This window comes from Prinia subflava, chromosome 3, assembly GCF_021018805.1.
Source record: "Prinia subflava isolate CZ2003 ecotype Zambia chromosome 3, Cam_Psub_1.2, whole genome shotgun sequence".
Lineage (NCBI taxonomy): Eukaryota > Metazoa > Chordata > Aves > Passeriformes > Cisticolidae > Prinia > Prinia subflava.
Genome location: NC_086249.1, coordinates 17921503 through 17943005, shown reverse-complemented (window position 1 = coordinate 17943005; position 21503 = coordinate 17921503). Strand labels below are relative to the sequence as shown.

The 21503-nt window shown below is 52.5% G+C and overlaps 1 protein-coding gene and 1 gene segment (V, D, J or C); both read right to left on the bottom strand.

Annotated features, from left to right (window-relative positions):
• Positions 1–3128: 3128 nt before the first annotated feature.
• On the bottom strand, positions 3129–7796 carry LOC134548527 (uncharacterized). The gene is made up of 3 exons (XM_063393428.1): positions 7754–7796; positions 6972–7340; positions 3129–3430 (listed from the first exon to the last, which is right to left on the bottom strand). Exons 1-3 carry the CDS (start codon positions 7794–7796, stop codon positions 3129–3131), a joined length of 714 nt encoding a protein of 237 aa, XP_063249498.1.
• An 11084-nt stretch (positions 7797–18880) lies between these two features.
• On the bottom strand, positions 18881–19794 carry LOC134548526 (T cell receptor beta variable 20-1-like). The segment is given in 2 exon segments: positions 18881–19260; positions 19669–19794. Coding segments are annotated over 2 exon segments (423 nt in total).
• Positions 19795–21503: the final 1709 nt, after the last annotated feature.

Below are 21503 nucleotides of genomic sequence, written 5' to 3'. Positions count from 1 at the left end.
AAAGCAGTGCCAGGAACTGGCTACAAAGCTGGGAGAGCAGCAGCAGGATCAGTGGAGGTGCTCAGGGCTGCGTTGAGTTCACTTACCCAGAGGGGCCAGCATGGCCACAAAGAAACAGCTGGGAACCATGGGGGAACAGCCCCTTCCCTGTCAGCAGCCTGCCTCCTGTAGCTGCCCAAAGAAATGAGAAGAGGGAGCAGTGAGTGAGGGTGACACAGCTCGGGGTGGGGCTGGCCAACAAATGTAAGAAGGCATTGGCTGGCTGGGGAGGCTGGGGAGTGACACAAACTATGACAGGAAAGCAGAACCCCTGCAGAGATGGAGCAGGTGGAAGGGGCAGGATGGGCGTGGATGTGTGGGCAGGGAAGGATGGGGTTGTGAGGACAGAACTGTGTTGAGGTTGCACGGCAGGCTGAGTGTGTGCAAGGCAGTCGAATGCTGCCTGCTCCCCTTCTGCTTCTGAAGCCCCTGGGAGATGGAGGAATGAGGCACAAAGGCCACACAGAGGTGCCTTGGATTTTCCCATGCACTTTCCCTGTCTTCCCCAGACACGGCTGATTCAGGTCCTGCCTGGCCACCACACATCCCAGCCAGCGGTGTGCCGGCTCTTCTTCTCTCTGCAGCACTGTGAGCACAGCAAATACCATCAGTGAGAGGCAGGCAGGACCCCGAAAGGCAGCGCAGCAGCCCAAGCACTTGTGAGGGCTGCCATGGACAGTGCAGTGAGAGCGGTAGGAGAGGAAGGTAAATACCTGTGAAGAGCTGAGGGACAGTCAATGCCCTGGCATGGGGACAGAGAAAGGGTCGAGTGTGGCCCACGGGGACAGCCGCGAGGGTGACAAGATGCTGAGGATGGGGGTCAGGGTGACCTCTCCTTGGTGACAGGAAATAGGCTAAGTAGCTCCAGAGATGGCTTCTCCCTGGGACCTGGGGCCTTGCTGGGGAGCCCAGGGTGTCCCCGACTGCTGCTGCCTGTGGCACAAGGGCCGCAGGAGGTTTGGCTTCAGGAGCACAGGTCATTTGGCAAACTCAGGGATTGCTCAGGGACAGAGAGCATCTGTGTCATTGCCCCCTCTGTCCTGGGAATTGACCTGTGCAAGGAGATTTGTTTTCCTGGCGGGACTGAGCTGTTCCTGCAGTGGGGTGTGGAGGCTGCCAGCGGCATTCAGCCAGTGGAGCACTGGGGTGTTGAAAGCAGCTGTACAGTGCAATTTCATTCACTCACGCTGGGCCAGGGACACCTCCCTGCTGCTCTGCTCCCAGGCTGAGGAGAGCCAGGCCACTGCATCCTCTCCACTGCGCCCTCAGGTGTTTCTGCTCTGAAGAACGTCCACGGGTCCTCTCGTGCCCGGGACAAAATCCACACGGGAGAGCTGGGGAGCCCGATGGGCACAGGGATAACATCTGGGACAGTGGCAAGGCTGAAAGGAACACCGGGAAGGCGTGAGCAGCCATTCTACCGAGGTCTGCTGGCACAGCACATTTCCCTCATCCTTCTCTTCCCTCTGCCGGCAGCTCTGCCTGACAAGAGGGAAGGAGAAACAAGTGGAAACAGGCTGGGATCCCTGCTGGAACTTCTGCCTCTTAATGCTGGGAAGGAGAAGGCTCGTGGGGTGTCACCCAATTCAGAGATTCACTGAAGGAGTAATTCCAGTGGAAGTCCTGAGGAAAACTGGACGCAGGTGCCAAGCAGGAGGCAGGATTAGCAGGTGGAGACGGTGGCACAGTGCTGTGTTCTGAATTCACCATGAGAATGATGTTGATAACAGAGTTTTAGTTGTAGTCAAGCACTGCTTACCCCAAATCCAGGACTGAACAGTGTCTCATGCTCTGCCAGAGGGCAGGGGCACAAGCAGCTGGAAGGGAGCGTTTCCAGGACAGCTGCCCCTAACTGGCTCAAAGGATATTTCCAGCCATTCTGCATGATGCTCAGTATGGAAACTGAGGGGAGATGGCCAGGGCCTGCCTATCCCTGCTCTGGGATGGGCTGGACACCATGTCAGAGGGTTGTGAGTGACTCTACTGTGCATCACGTGGATTTAATTGACTTTTTATTTCTCTCTTCTCTTTTTGATTTACTCCTGCTGTTGCTCTGTTTGTATCTCAACCTGTAAGTTTCATTCTTTTTCCCATCCCACCAGGGGAAGAGGCTCATGAGAGGATGGCTGTAACACCCAGTGGCTGACTGGGCTTAAACCACAACAAGCTGAGCACCAGACAGCATCTACGTGTCCCCACAGCCATGGCATGAGCTGCAGCTGCCCTGACCAAGGTGGTGCTTCACACTCCAGTAAGGAATTTCCATCTTCTGTTTTCTGGATGTTTTATGAAATTTTGTGTGAGGATTCCCCTGGACCTTTGCACTGTGTTCTAAACTGGAGATAAAGAGGTTTAAGCAAGTCAGGGCAGCCGACGTGTCTTGCAGGAAGCAGCAAGGGATGTAGTGGAACGGCTGGAAAGGATGGTTGGAAACACCAACAAGCCCTGCTGAAAACTCCAGGGACATTCCATGGCCAACCTTGGTAGTCTCCTGCTGTGTGCAGGGACAGTTCTCAAACATCTGAGTCTTCAGGTCACAGGGAAGTAGTGTAACCTGGGGTCCCTGGTGCACAGCAATGTGCCCATTCCCAGGAGACCAATAGAGCCAAGGACCCCTGGGCCTTGTCCTACCAACTGCTGGAGAAGGAAAGTACACTGTGAGCTCTTCCACATCCTGCTTCACCTACCAGGAGGTGATGTAACAGATTGAAAGGAAGGATAGACGGATGAGGAAGGGAATAGGCAATAGGAAGGGACTAGGTGTGAGAGGACAGAGAGCATCTGTCAGGGGGACAGACAGAAAGACATGGAAGGAGGAAAGTGAGAACCAGTCTGGGAATGGCAGAGAAATGAGCTGAAAGAGAGAGGACAAGAAGAAACAGGAATCAGAAGGGGATTCCAAGATGCGAAAGGATAGAAAAGCACCCTGATGCCATGCAGAAGACACACAGATGGACAGACAGACACATACCATCTTTCGTGAAAAGCTGGAGGGCAAGTGAAAAAATTGGGGTTCTATCATCTCAGGGCCCAGTGTGTGCTGGTAGCAGATCCCTGTTTGTTTGTGTTATGCTGCACCAGCCTTTGAGTCACTGTGGATCTTGTTCAGCACAGAAATATGTGCCTGTGTCATTGAGTAGGGCATGCTGAATCTTCACAGATAAATGGTTGTTCTTAGTGCCATTACTCTGGAAGCGATTTTGGAATTCCTTCTCAATATCAGCTTTGCCACCTTCCAATGAATACACAACCAGCTGCAATCTGGCATCCTTCTCCATGGGTAACTTGTACCAGTACAAGTTTATGAAAAGTTTCCCTGATGCAGAACATTCCAGAGTCACGGTGTCTCCTACCCGGACAACTGTGTCTGGTGATTGCTGAAGGGCCCAGCCTGGAAAGACAGGAGATGAAATGTGGGAAGTGAAATGCATTGAAGAGGACAAAAATGCACATCCTCCAGGTATGTCCTAGGATGGAATGCCACCAGGATATGAAAAAGCTTTGGGAGAGTTCCCTGCTTCTCTGAAATTGTCACATAGGATCAAAAAACCCCAAAGAAACCAGCTTCAAATGCAACAGAAAATCTGTTGGGAGAAGGAATGACTTGGCTACTCTCAAATGAAGGATTAAAAATGAGGAGGAAAAACCGAATTTGAAGCTTTGCAGAGCTTTCCCATTCCCTGTGTGGCGGAAAAGCTCGCCTGGTTCATTGCCCATCCTCCCTCTGGAAGCCTTGGGCAAGGGGCACTGCCAGCAATTGGGAGCACAGCCGAGGAGGCTGCAGCAGCTCCAGTGCAGCTGCTGAGGAGGAAGGGAAGCCCACTTACCCACAGGGAGCAGGATGGCCACAAGGAACCGGTGGAAATCCATAGAGAAAGGGCCCCTCCTTCCAGCAACCTGCCCCTGGTGACAGCACAGACACGGAGATGTGTAAAGAGGAGAGGTGGAGAGGAGGAGATACGTCTCTCTGTGGCTGGGCAGGGCAGGGAGAGGGAGTCTGAAATGAGACAAGGCAGTGGGCTGTCCAGGAACGGTGGGGAATGACACCTGCAGGCAGTCAGGAGGTGCTTGTACTCTGCCCCTCTGGCTTCCTGCTCTGTGGGAGCGTGGGTGTGCATGAGTAGCTGGGAGTTCAGTAGGTGGCACAGCTCAGGGCTGTCATGGAGCAGGATGGGGCAGTGTGGCAGCCTGAGTGTGTGCACAGGAATGCACAGCATGGCACAAAACGTTGGTAAGAGAAGGACATCTCAGGAATGCTTTTACGTGTCTGTGTGCTGCTGTTTGTCTCCTCCCTAGCAACCCTCACCCTCACAGACTCCTGCAAGCTGCAGTGTGCAATCTCTGGTAATCCCAGTCAGGCCTGATGTGTTGTGCAGCTCTGGGAAAAGCTGCTGACCTGCCAAGCTGGTGTCTCTTGGAGCATGACAGACAATAGTTCTGTGTCTGCTCTTCTCGAACTCTCAAGGGGATCTCAAGGAGAGAACAGGCTGCCTTTGCCTCTGCACTGGGACTGCCCCTTGAGAGACTGCACCTGGCAGAGATTTTTGAGGAGAAGGGTGTGTACCACTGGATGGGCTGCTACACATTGACCTCGTCCATGCCAGAGAAGAAGGGATACTCTCCTTGCCTCCTTATTGCAGCACTCTGCAAAAGAGCACCAGCACACAAATGGACAAAGCTGGAGAAATTCATCTCTTCTTCCCTGCACATGCCTTGTTCACCTGCCCATGGCAGTGGGAAATGCCTGCAGGCAGGAGGAGACACTCACAGCTTGTGTGCACTGAGTTTGGGTGCAGAGGGCTGACAGAGACTCTGCACATCCGTGCTGTGCTGTGTGCCCACACACGCACGGCAGCAATGTGAGGCTGGCCCGTGCAAGACATCGAGTGATGCAGCTGCTCAAGGCTGTCATGGGCCTTGCAGTGAAGGTGTTCCCCTGTGTCCTGTCAGCAGAGGACAGCAGCAATGCCTCCAGCTCCCAAACCCTCTGCTGCAGGTCTGAGCGTGTCCCATTGCATTCATTTGCCCAAGCTGCCTAGAGAAGATTGCAGAAAGATCCCAGATTCCTCTAAAGAAGTGGCAGATACAAGTGAAGAGATTGTTCTACTTTGTACAAACACCACATCCTCACACCACAACCAGCACAGCAGCTGAGAGGAGGCTGTGCCTGATGTGTCCATGGAAAGGGCCTCCAATTCCCTGGGGTGTGCACAGGGCAGGGCAGTGCCTAGGGAGCCTTGCAGAGGACATGGGGATTTGAGGAGTTAGGGCTGTTGAACAGGCATGGCTGCTATCTGGAGCCCTGGTTTGTGTCCTGACAAGCTTGTACGATAGCATGGGAATCTGCAGGGTGGGAACCACCTGGAGTGCCCCATGCAGGCTGTGCTGTGCATGGCTGTGTGTTATGCAGGACAGGATCACAGAATGGGTCAGCTGAGAAGAGACTTCAGGGCGTGACTGCTCCAAGCTCCTTGCTCAAGCACTGTCGTGCCAGAGCACAAAATTGTATCCACATGGTTCAGGATCATCTCCAGAGAGAGGGCTCCTAGAACTTATCTGGCCAACCTGTTCCAATGCACGGTCACCAGCACATGAAAGTTCTTGCCTCATAGTCAGGGGGAACTTCCTGTGCATCATTTTCTGCCCATTGTCTCTTGTCTTCCTGTTTCGTAACATGGAGGAGAACCTGGATGTACCTCTTGGCACCTTCCCTTCACATATTAATAGACATTGATGAGGCGCCCACTAACCTGCTTTTCCTCAATGCTGAACAGGCCCAGCTCCCACAGGCTTTTTGCTCACCAAAGAGGTGCTTCTCTCTATCCATCACCTTTCTCCTCCCCTGGCCTGTTCCAGCAGCTCCATGTCTGTCTTGTCCTGAAGAGCACACAGCAGGACACTGCACTGCAGATGTGCCTCACCAGGGCTGAGGGGAGCCTCACCTCCCTGGCCCTGCTGGCAGTGCTCTTCCTAATGCACCCCAGGACTCCGCTGGCCTTCTTGGCCACCAGGACACACTGCTGGCTCATGGACAGCTTCTTGTCCACCAGGGCCCCCAGGTCCTTCTCTGAAGAGCTGCTCTCAGCAGGTCAGACCCCTGTGCTGGTACATGGGGTTATTCCTCCCCAGATGCATTTGCCTTGGCTGAATTTCACAAGGGTCCTCTCTGCCCATCTCTCCAGCCTGTTGAGGTCCCTCTGAAGGGCTGCACAGCCCTCTGGACTATCAGAAAATGCTCCAAACTTGGTGTTATCAGTGAACTTGATGAGGAGACTCTCTAACCCTTCATATGAGACACTGATGAAAAGAGCACTCCAACCTGTTAGAAATTTCTGTGACTTGCTCTGCTTGCTACCATCACCTGTAATTTTATAATATGTCTGCTGAAGATAAACTGTATGTGGATCAAGGGGTGGAAGGCAGGTGGATCCTGCCCCAGAGACCTCTCTGCATGGAGGTAATAGTGCTGTAGCTGAGTAAGCACAGACTGTGCTCTGCTCTTCATATTCTTTGGCCACAGAACAACCACAGGCAAGTCGTTAGAACAGAGGAGCGTGTTGGCAGCTCCCACATGGTGCTGGCTACTTCAACACCTGCCTGGCCTTGCCTTGATCTACAGGTGCACCAAGAAGTTCCCACAAAAGCACTCGTTCTGTTTGACAGGGACAATCATGAGCAGGGTTGACTGGAGTTGAGTAACAGGAAGTGAGTGGAGTGCAGATTGAGGACTCAAAGAAGGAGGTGGGAAAGGGAAGGGAGACTGAGAGAAGAAGAAAATCTGACAGAAGTGTACAAGAAAGAGGAAAATGCAGAGGGAGGCCTGGAGTGGCAAGGAGACAAAGATGAACAAATACACTGACACTATCTGACAGGCAGAGGAAGACAAGGCTGGGAAGCAGAGGAGCTGATGAGTGAGAAGCATCTTGCAGCACCCATGAGGTGGAAAGCAGGTCCTGTATGTGCAGGGAGCAGTTTGTGCTCAGCTCCCTCAGCAGCTTCACCACTGTGTTCACTCTCAGCACAGTAGTATGTGCCAGAGTCATTGAGAAAGGCATGGTCTATTGAGAGGGTGATGCTGTCTCCTTTGATGTCACTGCTCTTGAAATGGCCCTCAAAACCCTTCTCCACTGCTGCGGTAGAGCCTTCATATGCATAAACCATCTGGGTCATACTGGAATTCTTCTCTGAAGGCAGCAAGAACCAGGCCATTGCTGTGCTGATGGATTTCATCTTGGAACATTCCAGTTTAACGGACTGGCCTTCTTTTATCACCATGTCTGGAGACTGTTCCAGGGCTAACACTGGAAAGGAGAAGAAGGAGCAGTGAGGAGAAGGAAAAAAATGGGAAAAAATTTTGAACTAGGCTCTGTGGGTTAGGAGGGAATGGGTTGAAGAAGGAGGGCAGCCAAAGGAGCAGCAGCTCAAGGCATGGGACAGCTCTTCAGATCAGAAGGTGAGTTTCCACTCTCTCTTCTATTGGCAAGCTGTCATCCTGGGCAGTTTGTGCTCCAAACCAGGAATCATCTAGGGGCTGCACAAAGAATGGCAAAGAGATGGCCACTGAAGATTCAGGGATTCCTGCCCACCACATTCACTGCTTATCCTCAACACAGGAAGCTCTGCAGAACAAAGCATTGCCAGGACCTGGCTACAAAGCTGGGAGAGCAGCAGCAGGATCAGTGGAGGTGCTCAGGGCTGCGTTGAGTTCACTTACCCAGAGGGGCCAGCATGGCCACAAAGAAACAGCTGGGAACCATGGGGGAACAGCCCCTTCCCTGTCAGCAGCCTGCCTCCTGTAGCTGCCCAAAGAAATGAGAAGAGGGAGCAGTGAGTGAGGGTGACACAGCTCGGGGTGGGGCTGGCCAACAAATGTGAGAAGGCATTGGCTGGCTGGGGAGGCTGGGGAGTGACACCAACTATGGCAGGAAAGCAGAACCCCTGCAGAGATGGAGCAGGTGGAAGGGGCAGGATGGGCGTGGATGTGTGGGCAGGGAAGGATGGGGTTGTGAGGACAGAGCTGTGCTGAGGTTGCACAGCAGGCTTAGTGTGTGCAAGGCAGTCGAATGCTGCCTGCTCCCCTTCTGCTTCTGAAGCCCCTGGGAGATGGAGGAATGAGGCACAAAGGCCACACAGAGGTGCCTTGGATTTTCCCATGCACTTTCCCTGTCTTCCCCAGACACGGCTGATTCAGGTCCTGCCTGGCCACCACACATCCCAGCCAGCGGTGTGCCGGCTCTTCTTCTCTCTGCAGCACTGTGAGCACAGCAAATACCATCAGTGAGAGGCAGGCAGGACCCCGAAAGGCAGCGCAGCAGCCCAAGCACTTGTGAGGGCTGCCATGGACAGTGCAGTGAGAGCGGTAGGAGAGGAAGGTAAATACCTGTGAAGAGCTGAGGGACAGTCAATGCCCTGGCATGGGGACAGAGAAAGGGTCGAGTGTGGCCCACGGGGACAGCCATGAGGGTGACAAGGTGCTGAGGATGGGGGTCAGGGTGACCTCTCCTTGGTGACAGGAAATAGGCTAAGTAGCTCCAGAGATGGCTTCTCCCTGGGACCTGGGGCCTTGCTGGGGAGCCCAGGGTGTCCCTGACTGCTGCTGCCTGTGGCACAAGGGCCGCAGGAGGTTTGGCTTCAGGAGCACAGGTCATTTGGCAAACTCAGGGACTGCTCAGGGCCAGAGAGCATCTGTGTCATTGCCCCCTCTGTCCTGAGAACTGACCTCTGCAAGGAGATTTGTTTTCCTGGCAGGACTGAGCTGTTCCTGCAGTGGGGTGTGGAGGCTGCCAGTGGCACTCAGCCAGTGGAGCACTGGGGTGTAGAAAGCAGCTGTACAGTGCAATTTCATTCACTCACGCTGGGCCAGGGACACCTCCCTGCTGCTCTGCTCCCAGGCTGAGGAGAGCCAGGCCACTGCATCCTCTCCACTGCTCCCTCAGGTGTTTCTGCTCTGAAGAACGTCCACGGGTCCTCTCGTGCCCGGGACAAAATCCACACGGGAGAGCTGGGGAGCCCGATGGGCACAGGGATAACATCTGGGACAGTGGCAAGGCTGAAAGGAACACCGGGAAGGCGTGAGCAGCCATTCTACCGAGGTCTGCTGGCACAACACATTTCCCTCATCCTTCTCTTCCCTCTGCCGGCAGCTCTGCCTGACAAGAGGGGAGGAGAAACAAGTGGAAACAGGCTGGGATCCCTGCTGGAACTTCTGCCTCTTAATGCTAGGAAGGAGAAGGCTCGTGGGGTGTCACCCAATTCAGTGTTTCACTGAAGGAGTAATTCCAGTGGAAGTCCTGAGGAAAACTGGATGCAGGTGCCAAGCAGGAGGCAGGATTAGCAGGTGGAGACTGTGGCACAGTGCTGTGTTCTGAATTCACCATGAGAATGATGTTGATAACAGAGTTTTAGTTGTAGTCAAGCACTGCTTACCCCAAATCCAGGACTGAACAGTGTCTCATGCTCTGCCAGAGGGCAGGGGCACAAGCAGCTGGAAGGGAGCGTTTCCAGGACAGCTGCCCCTAACTGGCCCAAAGGGGTTTTCCAGCCATTCTGCATGATGCTCAGTATGAAAACTGAGGGGAGATGGCCAGGGCTTGCCTATCCCTGCCCTGGGATGGGCTGGACACCATGTCAGAGGGTCGTGAATGACTGTACTGTGCATCACATGGATTTACTTGACTTTTTATTTCTCCCTCTTCTCCTTTTCATTTACTCCTCGTATTGCTCTGTTTGTATCTCAACCTGTAAGTTTCATTCTTTTTCCCATCCCACCAGGGGAAGAGTGTCATGAGAGAATGGCTGTAACACCCAGTGGCTGAATGGGCTTAAACCACAACAAGCTGAGCACCAGACAGCATCTCCGTGTCCCCACAGCCATGGCATGAGCTGCAGCCGCCATGACCAAGGTGGTGCTTCACACTCCAGTAAGGCATTTCCATCTTCTGTTCTGGATGTTTTATGAAATTTTGTGTGAGGATTCCTGTGGACCTTTGCACTGTGTTCTAAACTGGAGATAAAGAGGTTTAAGCAAGTCAGGGCAGCCGACATGTCTTGCAGGAAGCAGCAAGGGATGTAGTGGATCGGCCGCTAAAGATGCTCGGAAACACCAACAAGCCCTGCTGAAAACTCCAGGGACATTCCATGGCCAACCTTGGTAGTCTCCTGCTGTGTGCAGGGACAGTTCTCAAACATCTGAGTCTTCAGGTCACAGGGCAGTGGTGTAACTTGTGGTCCCTGGTGCACAGCAATGTGCCCATTCCCTGGAGACCAGTAGAGCCAAAGACCCCTGGGCCTTGTCCTTCCAACTGCTGGAGAAGGAAAGTACACTGTGAGCTCTTCCACATCCTGCTTCACCCACCAGGAGTTGATGTAACAGATTGAAAGGAAGGATAGACGGATGAGGAAGGGAATAGGAAATAGGAAGGGACTAGGTGTGAGAGGACAGAGAGCATCTGTCAGGGGGAAAGACAGAAAGACATGAAAGGAGGAAAGTGAGGAGAAGTCTGGGAATGGCAGAGAAATGAGCTGAGACAGTGTGGACAAGAAGAAACAAGAGTCAGAAGGGGATTCCGAGATGGGAAAGAAAAGAAAAGCACCCTGATGCCATGCAGAAAACAGACAGATAGACAGAACGAGAGACACACACCATCTTTCCTGAAAAGCTGCAGGGCAAGCAAAGAAATCAGGGTTCTGTCATCACAGGGCTCATTTAGGGGCCCAGCTGGTGACAGGTCCCTGTTTGTTTGTGCTATGCTGCACCAGCCTTTGAGTCACTGTGGATCTTGTTCAGCACAGAAATATGTGCCTGTGTCATTGAGTAGGGCATGCTGAATCTTCACAGATAAATGGTTGTTCTTAGTGCCATTACTCTGGAAGCGATTTTGGAATTCCTTCTCAATATCACCTTTGCCACCTTCCACTGAATACACAACCAGCTGCAATCTGGCATCCTTCTCCATGGGTAACTTGTACCAGTACATGTATATAAAATCTTTCCCTGATGCAGAACATTCCAGAGTCACGGTGTCTCCTACCCGGACAACTGTGTCTGGTGATTGCTGAAGGGCCCAGCCTGGAAAGACAGGAGATGAAATGTGGGAAGTGAAATGCATTGAAGAGGACAAAAATGCAAATCCTCCAAGTATGTCACAGGATGGAATGCCACCAGGATACGAAAAAGCTTTGGGAGAGTGCCCTGCTTCTCTGAAAAAGACACATAGGATCAAAAAACCCCAAAGAAACCAGCTTCAAATGCAACAGAAAATCTGTTGGGAGAAGTAATGACTTGGCTACTCTCAAGTGAAGGATTAAAAATGAGGAGGAAAAACCGAATTTGTAGCTTTGCAGAGCTTTCCCATTCCCTATGTGGTGGAAAAGCTCCCCTGGTCCATTGCCCATCCTCCCTCGGGAAGCCTTGGGGAAGGGGCACTGCCAGCAATTGGGAGCACAGCCGAGGAGGCTGCAGCAGCTCCAGTGCAGCTGCTGAGGAGGAAGGGAAGCCCACTTACCCACAGGGAGCAGGATGGCCACAAGGAACCGGTGGAAATCCATAGAGAAAGGGCCCCTCCTTCCAGCAACCTGCCCCTGGTGACGGCACAGACACGGAGATGTGTAAAGAGGAGAGGTGGAGAGGAGGAGATACGTCTCTCTGTGGCTGGGCAGGGCAGGGAGAGGGAGTCTGAAATGAGACAAGGCAGTGGGCTGTCCGGGAACGGTGGGGAATGACACCTGCAGGCAGTCAGGAGGTGCTTGTACTCTGCCCCTCTGGCTTCCTGCTCTGTGGGAGCGTGGGTGTGCATGAGTAGCTGGGAGTTCAGTAGGTGGCACAGCTCAGGGCTGTCATGGAGCAGGATGGGGCAGTGTGGCAGCCTGAGCGTGTGCACAGGAATGCACAGCATGGCACAAAATGTTGGGAAGAGAAGGAGATCTCAGGAATGCTTGTGCGTGTCTGTGTGCTTCTATTTGTCTCCTCCCTAGCCACCCTCACCCTCACAGACTCCTGCAAGCTGCAGTGTGCAATCTCTGTTTATCCCAGTCAGGACTGATGTGTTGTGCAGCTCTGGGAAAAGCTGCTGACCTGCCAAGCTGGTGTCTCTTGGAGCATGACAGAGAATAGTTCTGTGTCTGCTCTTCTCGAACTCTCAAGGGGATCTCAAGGAGAGAACAGGCTGCCTTTGCCTCTGCACTGGGACTGCCCCTTGAGAGACTGCACCTGGCAGAGATTTTTGAGGAGAAGGGTGTGCTCCACAGGATGTGCTGCTACACAATGACCTTGTCCATGCCAGAGAAGAAGGGATACTCTCCTTGCCTCCTTATTGCAGCACTCTGCAAAAGAGCACCAGCACACAAATGGACAAAGCTGGAGAAAATCATCTCTTCTTCCCTGCAAATGCCTTGTTCACCTGCCCATGGCAGTGGGAAATGCCTGCAGGCAGGAGGAGACACTCACAGCTTGTGTGCACTGAGTTTGGGTGCAGAGGGCTGACAGAGACTCTGCACATCCGTGCTGTGCTCTGTGCCCACACACGCACGGCAGCAATGTAAGGCTGGCCCGTGCAAGACATCGAGTGATGCAGCTGCTCAAGGCTGTCATGGGCCTTGCAGTGAAGGTGTTCCCCTGTGTCCTGTCAGCAGAGGACAGCAGCAATGCCTCCAGCTCCCAAACCCTCTGCTGCAGGTCTGAGCGTGTCCCATTGCATTCATTTGCCCAAGCTGCCTAGAGAAGATTGCAGAAAGATCCCAGATTCCTCTAAAGAAGTGGCAGATACAAATGAAGAGATTGTTCTACTTTGTACAAACACCACATCCTCACACCACAAGCAGCACTCCAGCTGAGAGGAGGCTGTGCCTGATGTGTCCATGGAAAGGGCCTCCAATTCCCTGGGGTGTGCAGAGGGCAGGGCAGTGCCTAGGGAGCCTTGCAGAGGACATGGGGACTTGAGGAGTTAGTGATGTTTAACAGGCATGGCTGCTATCTGGAGCCCTGGTTTGTGTCCTGACAAGCTTGTACGATAGCATGGGAATCTGCAGGGTGGGAACAACCTGGAGTGCCCCATGCAGGCTGTGCTGTGCACGGCTGTGTGTTATGCAGGACAGGATCACAGAATGGGTCAGCTGAGAAGGGACCTCAGGGGATGACTGCTCGAAACTCCTTACCCAAGCACTATCATCCCAGAGCACAAAATTGTATCCACATGGTTCAGGATCATCTCCAGAGACAAAACCCCTCGAAATTCTCTGGCCAACCTGCTCCAATGCACGGTCACCAACACAGAAAAGTTCTTGCCTCATATTCAGGGGGAACTTCCTGTGCATTATTTTCTGCACATTGACTCTTGTCTTACTCCTTGGTAACATGGAGAAGAGCCTGGATGTACCTCTTGGCACCTTCCCTTCACATATTTTTAGATATTGATGAGGCGCCCACTAACCTGCTTTTCCTCAAGCTCAAACAGGCCCAGCTCCCACAGGCTTTTTGCTCACCAAAGAGGTGCTTCACTCTATCCATCACCTTTCTCCTCCCCTGGCCTGTTCCAGCAGCTCCATGTCTCTCTTGTCCTGAAGAGCGCACAGCAGGACACTGCACTGCAGATGTGCCTCACCAGGGCTGAGGGGAGCCTCACCTCCCTGGCCCTGCTGGCAATGCTCTTCCTAATGCACCCCAGGACACCACTGGCCTTCTTGGCCACCAGGACACACTGCTGGCTCATGGACAGCTTCTTGTCCACCAGGGCCCCCACGTCCTTCTCTGAAGAGCTGCTCTCAGCAGGTCCTCCCCCAGCCTGTGCTGGTACATGGGGTTATTCCTCCCCAGGTGCATTTGCCTTGGCTGAATTTCACAAGGGTCCTCTCTGCCCATCTCTCCAGTCTGTTGAGGTCCCTCTGAAGGGCTGCACAGCCCTCTGGGGAATCAGAAAATCCTCCAAACTTGGTGTTATCAGTGAACTTGATGAGGAGACTCTCTACCCCTTCATCTGAGACACTGATGAAAAGAACACTCCAACCTCTTGGAAATTTCTGATATCTGCTCCACTTGCTAACATCACCTGTAATTTTATAATATGTCTGCTGAAGATAAACTCTATGTGGATCAAGGGGTGGAAGGCAGGTGGATCCTGCCCCAGAGACCTCTCTGCATGGAGGAAATAATGCTGTAGCTGAGTAAGCACAGACTGTGCTCTGCTCTTCATATTCCTTGGCCACAGAACAACCACAGGCAAGTCGTTAGAACAGAGGGGTGTGTGGGCAGCTCCCACATGGTGCTGGCTACTTCAACACCTGCCTGGCCTTGCCTTGATCTACAGGTGCACCAAGAGGTTCCCACACAAGCACTCGTTCTGTTTGACAGGGACAATCATGAGCAGGGTGGGCTGGAGTTGAGTAACAGGAAGCCAGTGGAGTGCAGATTGAGGACTGAATGAAGAAGGTGGGGAAGGGAAGGGAGACAGAGAGAAATAAAAGGCAGACACGTGTAGTACAAGTAAGAGGAAAAGGAAGAGAGAGGCCTGGTGTAGTGCAAGGAGACAAAGATGAACAAATACACTGTCAGTATCTCATAAGAGAAGGAAGGCAAGGCTGGGAAGCTGAGGAGCTGATGAGTGAGAAGCATCATGCAGCACTCATGTCGTGGTTGCGGGGGAGGTGAATTTTTTCCAGGGGGATGTAGGCAGTCGAATCAGTGATCAGCTTTTCTGCTGGCACCTGGATTGGTCACTCGGAGGTTTGGACATGCCTCTGAGGACACAAAGAGTTAAAAGCAGGAGTCTAGGGGATTCGGCCTCTTTTGGGTTCCGGTTTCAGCAGTGGAAACATCTCCTCTCCCCTACTCAGCTCTGGGCTGAGTGGGGGAGGGGGAAGCCACGTGGCCAGGCTCAGGACAACCACGCGGTGGAACTAAAGTAAGCTGGGGCTCTGGGGGGAGAAGAGAGGGGACAGGACTGAAACTGAGCTGCCCTGTCCAGGATGGAGGGGTGGAAAACTGTGGAAGTGCCTTCTGTGTGTGCTCACCCCCCTCCACCCCCCCCCCAACTCCGGGAGAAGGTGCCCAGCCACGTGGGAGTTGCCTAGCCTGGGAGTGCCTCAGCCTGCAGCACCCTGCTGAGAAGAAACTGTTAACCCTTGCTTGGCAGAAAGAAACTTTTCTTAGACATTGATTCTCATGACTGGTGATTTTGGAAATAAGGAGAAGGAAGCGGCCTGGGACCGAGATGATAAAGCATGATTGGAAGGAACCCGATAGAAGAATGAGAGGAGTAGCCTTCTGAGCTGGACTTCTCTTGCATAATGTCAGCCATAGACTGAACTTGAGTCTCTTTTGAACATAAACTGCATTTTTTGGGTGGATGCAGCTGCCCTTGCTTTTGCTACAGTGACTGGCACTTGCAGAGTGGAGCGAGCAGAGAAAAGAGGGGGAGGGTGAGGTGGTGCCCTCTGCCTTCAGGGCAGACCTGCTCCTGGAACCCCGGCCCCTGGGTAAAAAGGGGAGAGCTTGGCATGCAGCATCCTTAAAAAGCCCTGTATGTAGTTGTGGCCTATGAGACAGCGGTGAGAGCGCTGGACATAGGAAAAAGAGAGAGTCACCCTGGCAGACTTCTCTGGGCGGTGCCACGGGTGACATGGGAACACATAAGGAGTGGACCTGTGTGTTCTGGAGAACAGTCTGTGGTGCCAGAGAGACTCCTCTCTCCCTTGCTGAATTGAAGATTAGTTTTTTTGAGTGGTGATTGTTTGATCTAAAACCCAAAGGTTGGTCTGGGAAAAGTGAGAGGTGGGGAGGTAGAGACTGGGAGAAGAAATGTTCTAAGAAGTTTTTATTTCTGTTTCTGTGTGTGTTTAAGAGTATTTCTGTCCCTGTTCTTATGTAATTAATAAAGTTTTGGTGGGGTTTTTTTTGTTTTCAAGATTTAAGCCTGCTCTACTCTGTTCCTGATCACATCCCACAGGAGTTGTTAGAGAAAAAACATATATTCATGGCTGCATTAACATCTGGCCAGTGTTAACCCATGACAACTCATGAGGTAGAAAGCAGGTCCTGTATGTGCAGGGAGCAGTTTGTGCTCAGCTCCCTCAGCAGCTTCACCACTGTGTTCACTCTCAGCACAGTAGTATGTGCCAGAGTCATTGAGAAAGGCATGGTCTATTGAGAGGGTGATGCTGTCTCCTTTGATGTCACTGCTCTTGAAATGGCCCTCAAAACCCTTCTCCACTTCTGCAGTAACACCTTCATATGCATAAACCAGCCGGGTCATACTGGAATTCTTCTCTGATGGCAGCATGAACCAGGCCATTGCTGTGCTGGTGGATTTCTTCTTGGAACATTCGAGTTTCACGGATTGCCCTTCTTTTATCACCATGTCTGGAGACTGTTCCAGGGCTAACACTGGAAAGGAGAAGAAGGAGCAGTGAGGAGAAGGAGAAAAAAATGGGAAAAAATTTTGAACTAGGCTCTGTGGGCTGACAGGGAAAGGGTTGAAGAAGGAGGGGCAGCCAAAGGAGCAGCAGTTCAAGGCATGGGACAGCTCTTCAGATCAGCAGGTGAGTTTCCACTCTCTCTTCTATTGGCAAGCTGTCATCCTGGGCAGTTTGTGCCCAAAACCAGGAACCATCTAGGGGCTGCACAACCAGTGACAAAGAGATGGCCACTGAGGATTCAGGGATTGCTGCCCACTACAGTCACTGCTTATCCTCAACACAGGAAGCTCTGCAGAACAAAGCAGTGCCAGGACCTGGCTACAAAGCTGGGAGAGCAGCAGCAGGATCAGTGGAGGTGCACAGGGCTGCTTTGAGTTCACTTACCCAGAGGGGCCAGCATGGCCACAAAGAAACAGCTGGGAACCATGGGGGAACAGCCCCTTCCCTGTCAGCAGCCTGCCTCCTGTAGCTGCCCAAAGAAATGAGAAGAGGGAGCAGTGAGTGAGGGTGACACAGCTCGGGGTGGGGCTGGCCAACAAATGTAAGAAGGCATTGGCTGGCTGGGGAGGCTGGGGAGTGACACAAACTATGGCAGGAAAGCAGAACCCCTACAGAGATGGAGCAATTTCAGTGCCATCACGCTGTGCTGTGCAAGTCTGTGTGTTATGCAGGACAGAATCAGAGAATGGGTCAGCTGAGAAGGGACCTCAGGGGGTCACTGTTCCAAGCTCCTTGCTCAAGCAGAATCATCTCAGAGCACATGGCACAGGATTGTATCCACAGGTTCTGGAATATCTCCAAAGAGTGATCCCTAAAATTTATCTGGCCAACCTTCTCCCATGCATGGTCACCAACACAGAAAAGTTCTTGCCTCATATTCAGGTGGAACTTCCTGTGCATTATTTTCTGCACATTGACTCTTGTCTTACTCCTTGGTAACATGGAGAGGAGCCTGGATGTACCTCTTGGCACCTTCCCTTCACATATTTATAGACACTGATGAGGTGCCCTCTAAGTTGCTTTTCCTCAAGCTCAAACAGGCCCAGCTCCCACAGGCTTTTTGCTCACCAAAGACGTGTTTCACTCTATCCATCACCTTTCTCCTCCCCTGGCCTGCTCCAGCAGCTCCATGTCCCTCTTGTCCTGAAGAGCACACAGCAGGACACTGCACTGCAGATGTGCCTCACCAGGGCTGAGGGGAGCCTCACCTCCCTGGCCCTGCTGGCAATGCTCTTCCTAATGCACCCCAGGACTCCGCTGGCCTTCTTGGCCACCAGGACACACTGCTGGCTCATGGACAGCTTCTTGTCCACCAGGGCCCCCACGTCCTTCTCTGAAGAGCTGCTCTCAGCAGGTCAGACCCCTGTGCTGGTACATGGGGTTATTCCTCCCCAGGTGCATTTGCCTTGGCTGAATTTCACAAGGGTCCTCTCTGCCCATCTCTCCAGCCTGTTGAGGTCCCTCTGAAGGGCTGCACAGCCCTCTGGACTATCAGAAAATGCTCCAAACTTGGTGTTATCAGTGAACTTGATGAGGAGACTCTCTACCCCTTCATCTGAGTCACTGATGAAAAGAACACTCTAACCTGTTGAAATTTTTGCAATCTGCCACACTTGCTAATATCACCTGTAATTTTATAATATGTCTGCTGAAGATAAACTGTATGTGGATCAAGGGGTGGAAGGCAGGTGGATCCTGCCCCAGAGACCTCTCTGCATGGAGGAAATAATGCTGTAGCTGAGTAAGCACAGACTGTGCTCTGCTCTTCATATTCCTTGGCCACAGAACAACCACAGGCAAGTCGTTAGAACAGAGGAGCGTGTGGGCAGCTCCCACATGGTGCTGGCTACTTCAACACCTGCCTGGCCTTGCCTTGATCTACAGGTGCACCAAGAGGTTCCCACACAAGCACTCGTTCTGTTTGACAGGGACAATCATGAGCAGGGTGGGCTGGAGTTGAGTAACAGGAAGTCAGTGGAGTGCAGAATGAAGACAGAAAGAAGAAGGTGGGAAAGGGAAGGGAAGGGAAGGGAAGGGAAGGGAAGGGAAGGGAAGGGAAGGGAAGGGAAGGGAAGGGAAGGGAAGGGAAGGGAAGGGAAGGGAAGGGAAGGGAAGGGAAGGGAAGGGAAGGGAAGGGAAGGGAAGGGAAGGGAAGGGAAGGGAAGGGAAGGGAAGGGAAGGGAAGGGAAGGGAAGGGAAGGGAAAGGAAGGGAAAGGAAGGGAAAGGAAGGGAAAGGAAGGGAAAGGAAGGGAAAGGAAGGGAAAGGAAGGGAAAGGAAAAAGGCTGACAGCAGTAACTGGAGTGCAAGTACGAGTTAAAAACAGAGGGAATTCTGGAGTGGCAAGGAGATAAAGATGGACAAATAAAGTGACAGTATCTGACAGGCAGAGGAAGGAAAGGCTGGGAAGCTGAGGAGCTGATGAGTGAGAAGCATCATGCAGCACTCATGTAGTGAAAAGCAGGTCCTGTATGTGCAGGGAGCAGTTTGTGCTCAGCTCCCTCAGCAGCTTCACCACTGTGTTCTCTCTCAGCACAGTAGTATGTGCCAGAGTCATTGAGAAAGGCATGGTCTATTGAGAGGGTGATGCTGTCTCCTTTGATGTCGCTGCTCTTGAAATGGCCCTCAAAACCCTTCTCCACTTCTATGTTGCCACCTTGTACTGCAGAAGCCAATAGTGTCAAACGGGAATTCTTTTCTGAAGGCAGCATGTACCAGAACATAGCTATGTTAGAGGATTTCTTCTTGGAACATTCCAGTTTCACGGATTGCCCTTCTTTTATCACCATGTCTGGAGACTGTTCCAGAGATAAAACTGGAAAGGAAAAGTGGAGCAGTGAGGAGAAGGAAAAATGGGAAAATTATGAACTAGGCACTGTGGCTTTGGAGGGAGTGGGTTAAAGAAGGAGGGCAACCAAGGCAGCTGCAGTTCAAGGCATAGGACAGCTCTTCAGATCAGCAGGTGAATTTCCAATCTCTCTTCAATTGGCAAGCTGCATTCCTGGGCAGTTTGTGCCCAAAACCAGGAATCATCTAGGGGCTGTACAAAGAATGGCAAAGAGAGGGCCACTGAGGATTCAGGGATTGCTGCCCACCACATTCACTGCTTATCCTCAACACAGGAAGCTCTGCAGAACAAAGCAGTACCAGGAACCGGCTACAAAGCTGGGAGAGCAGCAGCAGGATCAGTGGAGGTGCACAGGGCTGCGTTGAGTTCACTTACCCAGAGGGGCCAGCATGGCCACAAAGAAACAGCTGGGAACCATGGGGGAACAGCCCCTTCCCTGTCAGCAGCCTGCCTCCTGTAGCTGCCCAAAGAAATGAGAAGAGGGAGCAGTGAGTGAGGGTGACACAGCTCGGGGTGGGGCTGGCCAACAAATGTGAGAAGGCATTGGCTGGCTGGGGAGGCTGGGGAGTGACACAAACTATGGCAGGAAAGCAGAACCCCTGCAGAGATGGAGCAATTTCAGTGCCATCACGCTGTGCTGTGCAAGTCTGTGTGTTATGCAGGACAGAATCAGAGAATGGGTCAGCTGAGAAGGGACCTCAGGGGGTCACTGTTCCATGCTCCCTACTCAACCTGAGTCATCTCAGAGCACATGGCACAGGATTGTATCCACAGGTTCTGGAATATCTCATAAGAGAGATCCCTAAAGCTTCTCTTGCAAACTGCTCCTTTGCATAGTCACCAACACAGGAAAGTTCTTGCCTCATATTCAGGTGGAACTTCCTGTGCATTATTTTCTGCACATTGACTCTTGTCTTTGTGCTTGGTAACATGGAGAAGAGCCTGGTTGTACCTCTTGGCACCTTCCCTTCACTTATTTATAGACATTGATGAGGTGCCCTCTAAGTTGCTTTTCCTCAAGCTCAAACAGGCCCAGCTCCCACAGGCTTTTTGCTCACCAAAGAGGTGCTTCACTCTATCCATCACCTTTCTCCTCCCCTGGCCTGCTCCAGCAGCTCCATGTCTCTCTTGTCCTGAAGAGCACACAGCAGGACACTGCACTGCAGATGTGCCTCACCAGGGCTGAGGGGAGCCTCACCTCCCTGGCCCTGCTGGCAATGCTCTTCCTAATGCACCCCAGGACTCCGCTGGCCTTCTTGGCCACCAGGACACACTGCTGGCTCATGGACAGCTTCTTGTCCACCAGGGCCCCTAGGTCCTTCTCTGAAGAGCTGCTCTCAGCAGGTCCTCCCCCAGCCTGTGCTGGTACGTGGGGTTATTCCTCCCCAGGTGCATTTGCCTTGGCTGAATGTCACAAGGGTCCTCTCTGCCCATCTCTCCAGCCTGTTGAGGTCCCTCTGAAGGGCTGCACAGACCTCTGAACTATCACAAAATGCTCCAAACCTGGTGTTATCAGTGAACTTGATGAGGAGACTCTCTACCCCTTCATATGAGACACTGATGAAAAGAACACTCTAAACTGTTGGAAATTTCTGATATCTGCTCCACTTGCTAACATCACCTGTAATTTTATAATATGTCTGCTGAAGATAAACTCTGTGTGGATCAAGTGGTGGAAGGCAGGTGGATCCTGCCCCAGAGACCTCTCTGCATGGAGGAAATAATGCTGTAGCTGAGTAAGCACAGACTGTGCTCTGCTCTTCATATTCCTTGGCCACAGAACAACCACAGGCAAGTCGTTAGAACAGAGGGGTGTGTGGGCAGCTCCCACATGGTGCTGGCTACTTCAACACCTGCCTGGCCTTGCCTTGATCTACAGGTGCACCAAGAGGTTCCCACACAAGCACTCGTTCTGTTTGACAGGGACAATCATGAGCAGGGTAGGCTGGAGTTGAGTAACAGGAAGTCAGTGGAGTGCAGATTGAGGACTGAAAGAAGAAGGTGGGGAAGGGAAGGGAAGGGAAGGGAAGGGAAGGGAAGGGAAGGGAAGGGAAGGGAAGGGAAGGGAAGGGAAGGGAAGGGAAGGGAAGGGAAGGGAAGGGAAGGGAAGGGAAGGGAAGGGAAGGGAAGGGAAGGGAAGGGAAGGGAAGGGAAGGGAAGGGAAGGGAAGGGAAGGGAAGGGAAGGGAAGGGAAGGGAAGGGAAGGGAAG

Coding starts and splice junctions, on each gene's coding strand:
- LOC134548527 (XM_063393428.1), bottom strand. CDS start 7,796: ATGGTTCCCAGCTGTTTCTTTGTGGCCATGCTGGCCCCTCTGG. Junction 7,341..7,753: donor GGCCATGCTGGCCCCTCTGG/GTAAGTGAACTC, acceptor TCTCCTTTCCAG/TGTTAGCCCTGGAACAGTCT. Junction 3,431..6,971: donor ACCTGCTTTCCACCTCATGG/GTGCTGCAAGAT, acceptor CTGTCTTTCCAG/GCTGGGCCCTTCAGCAATCA.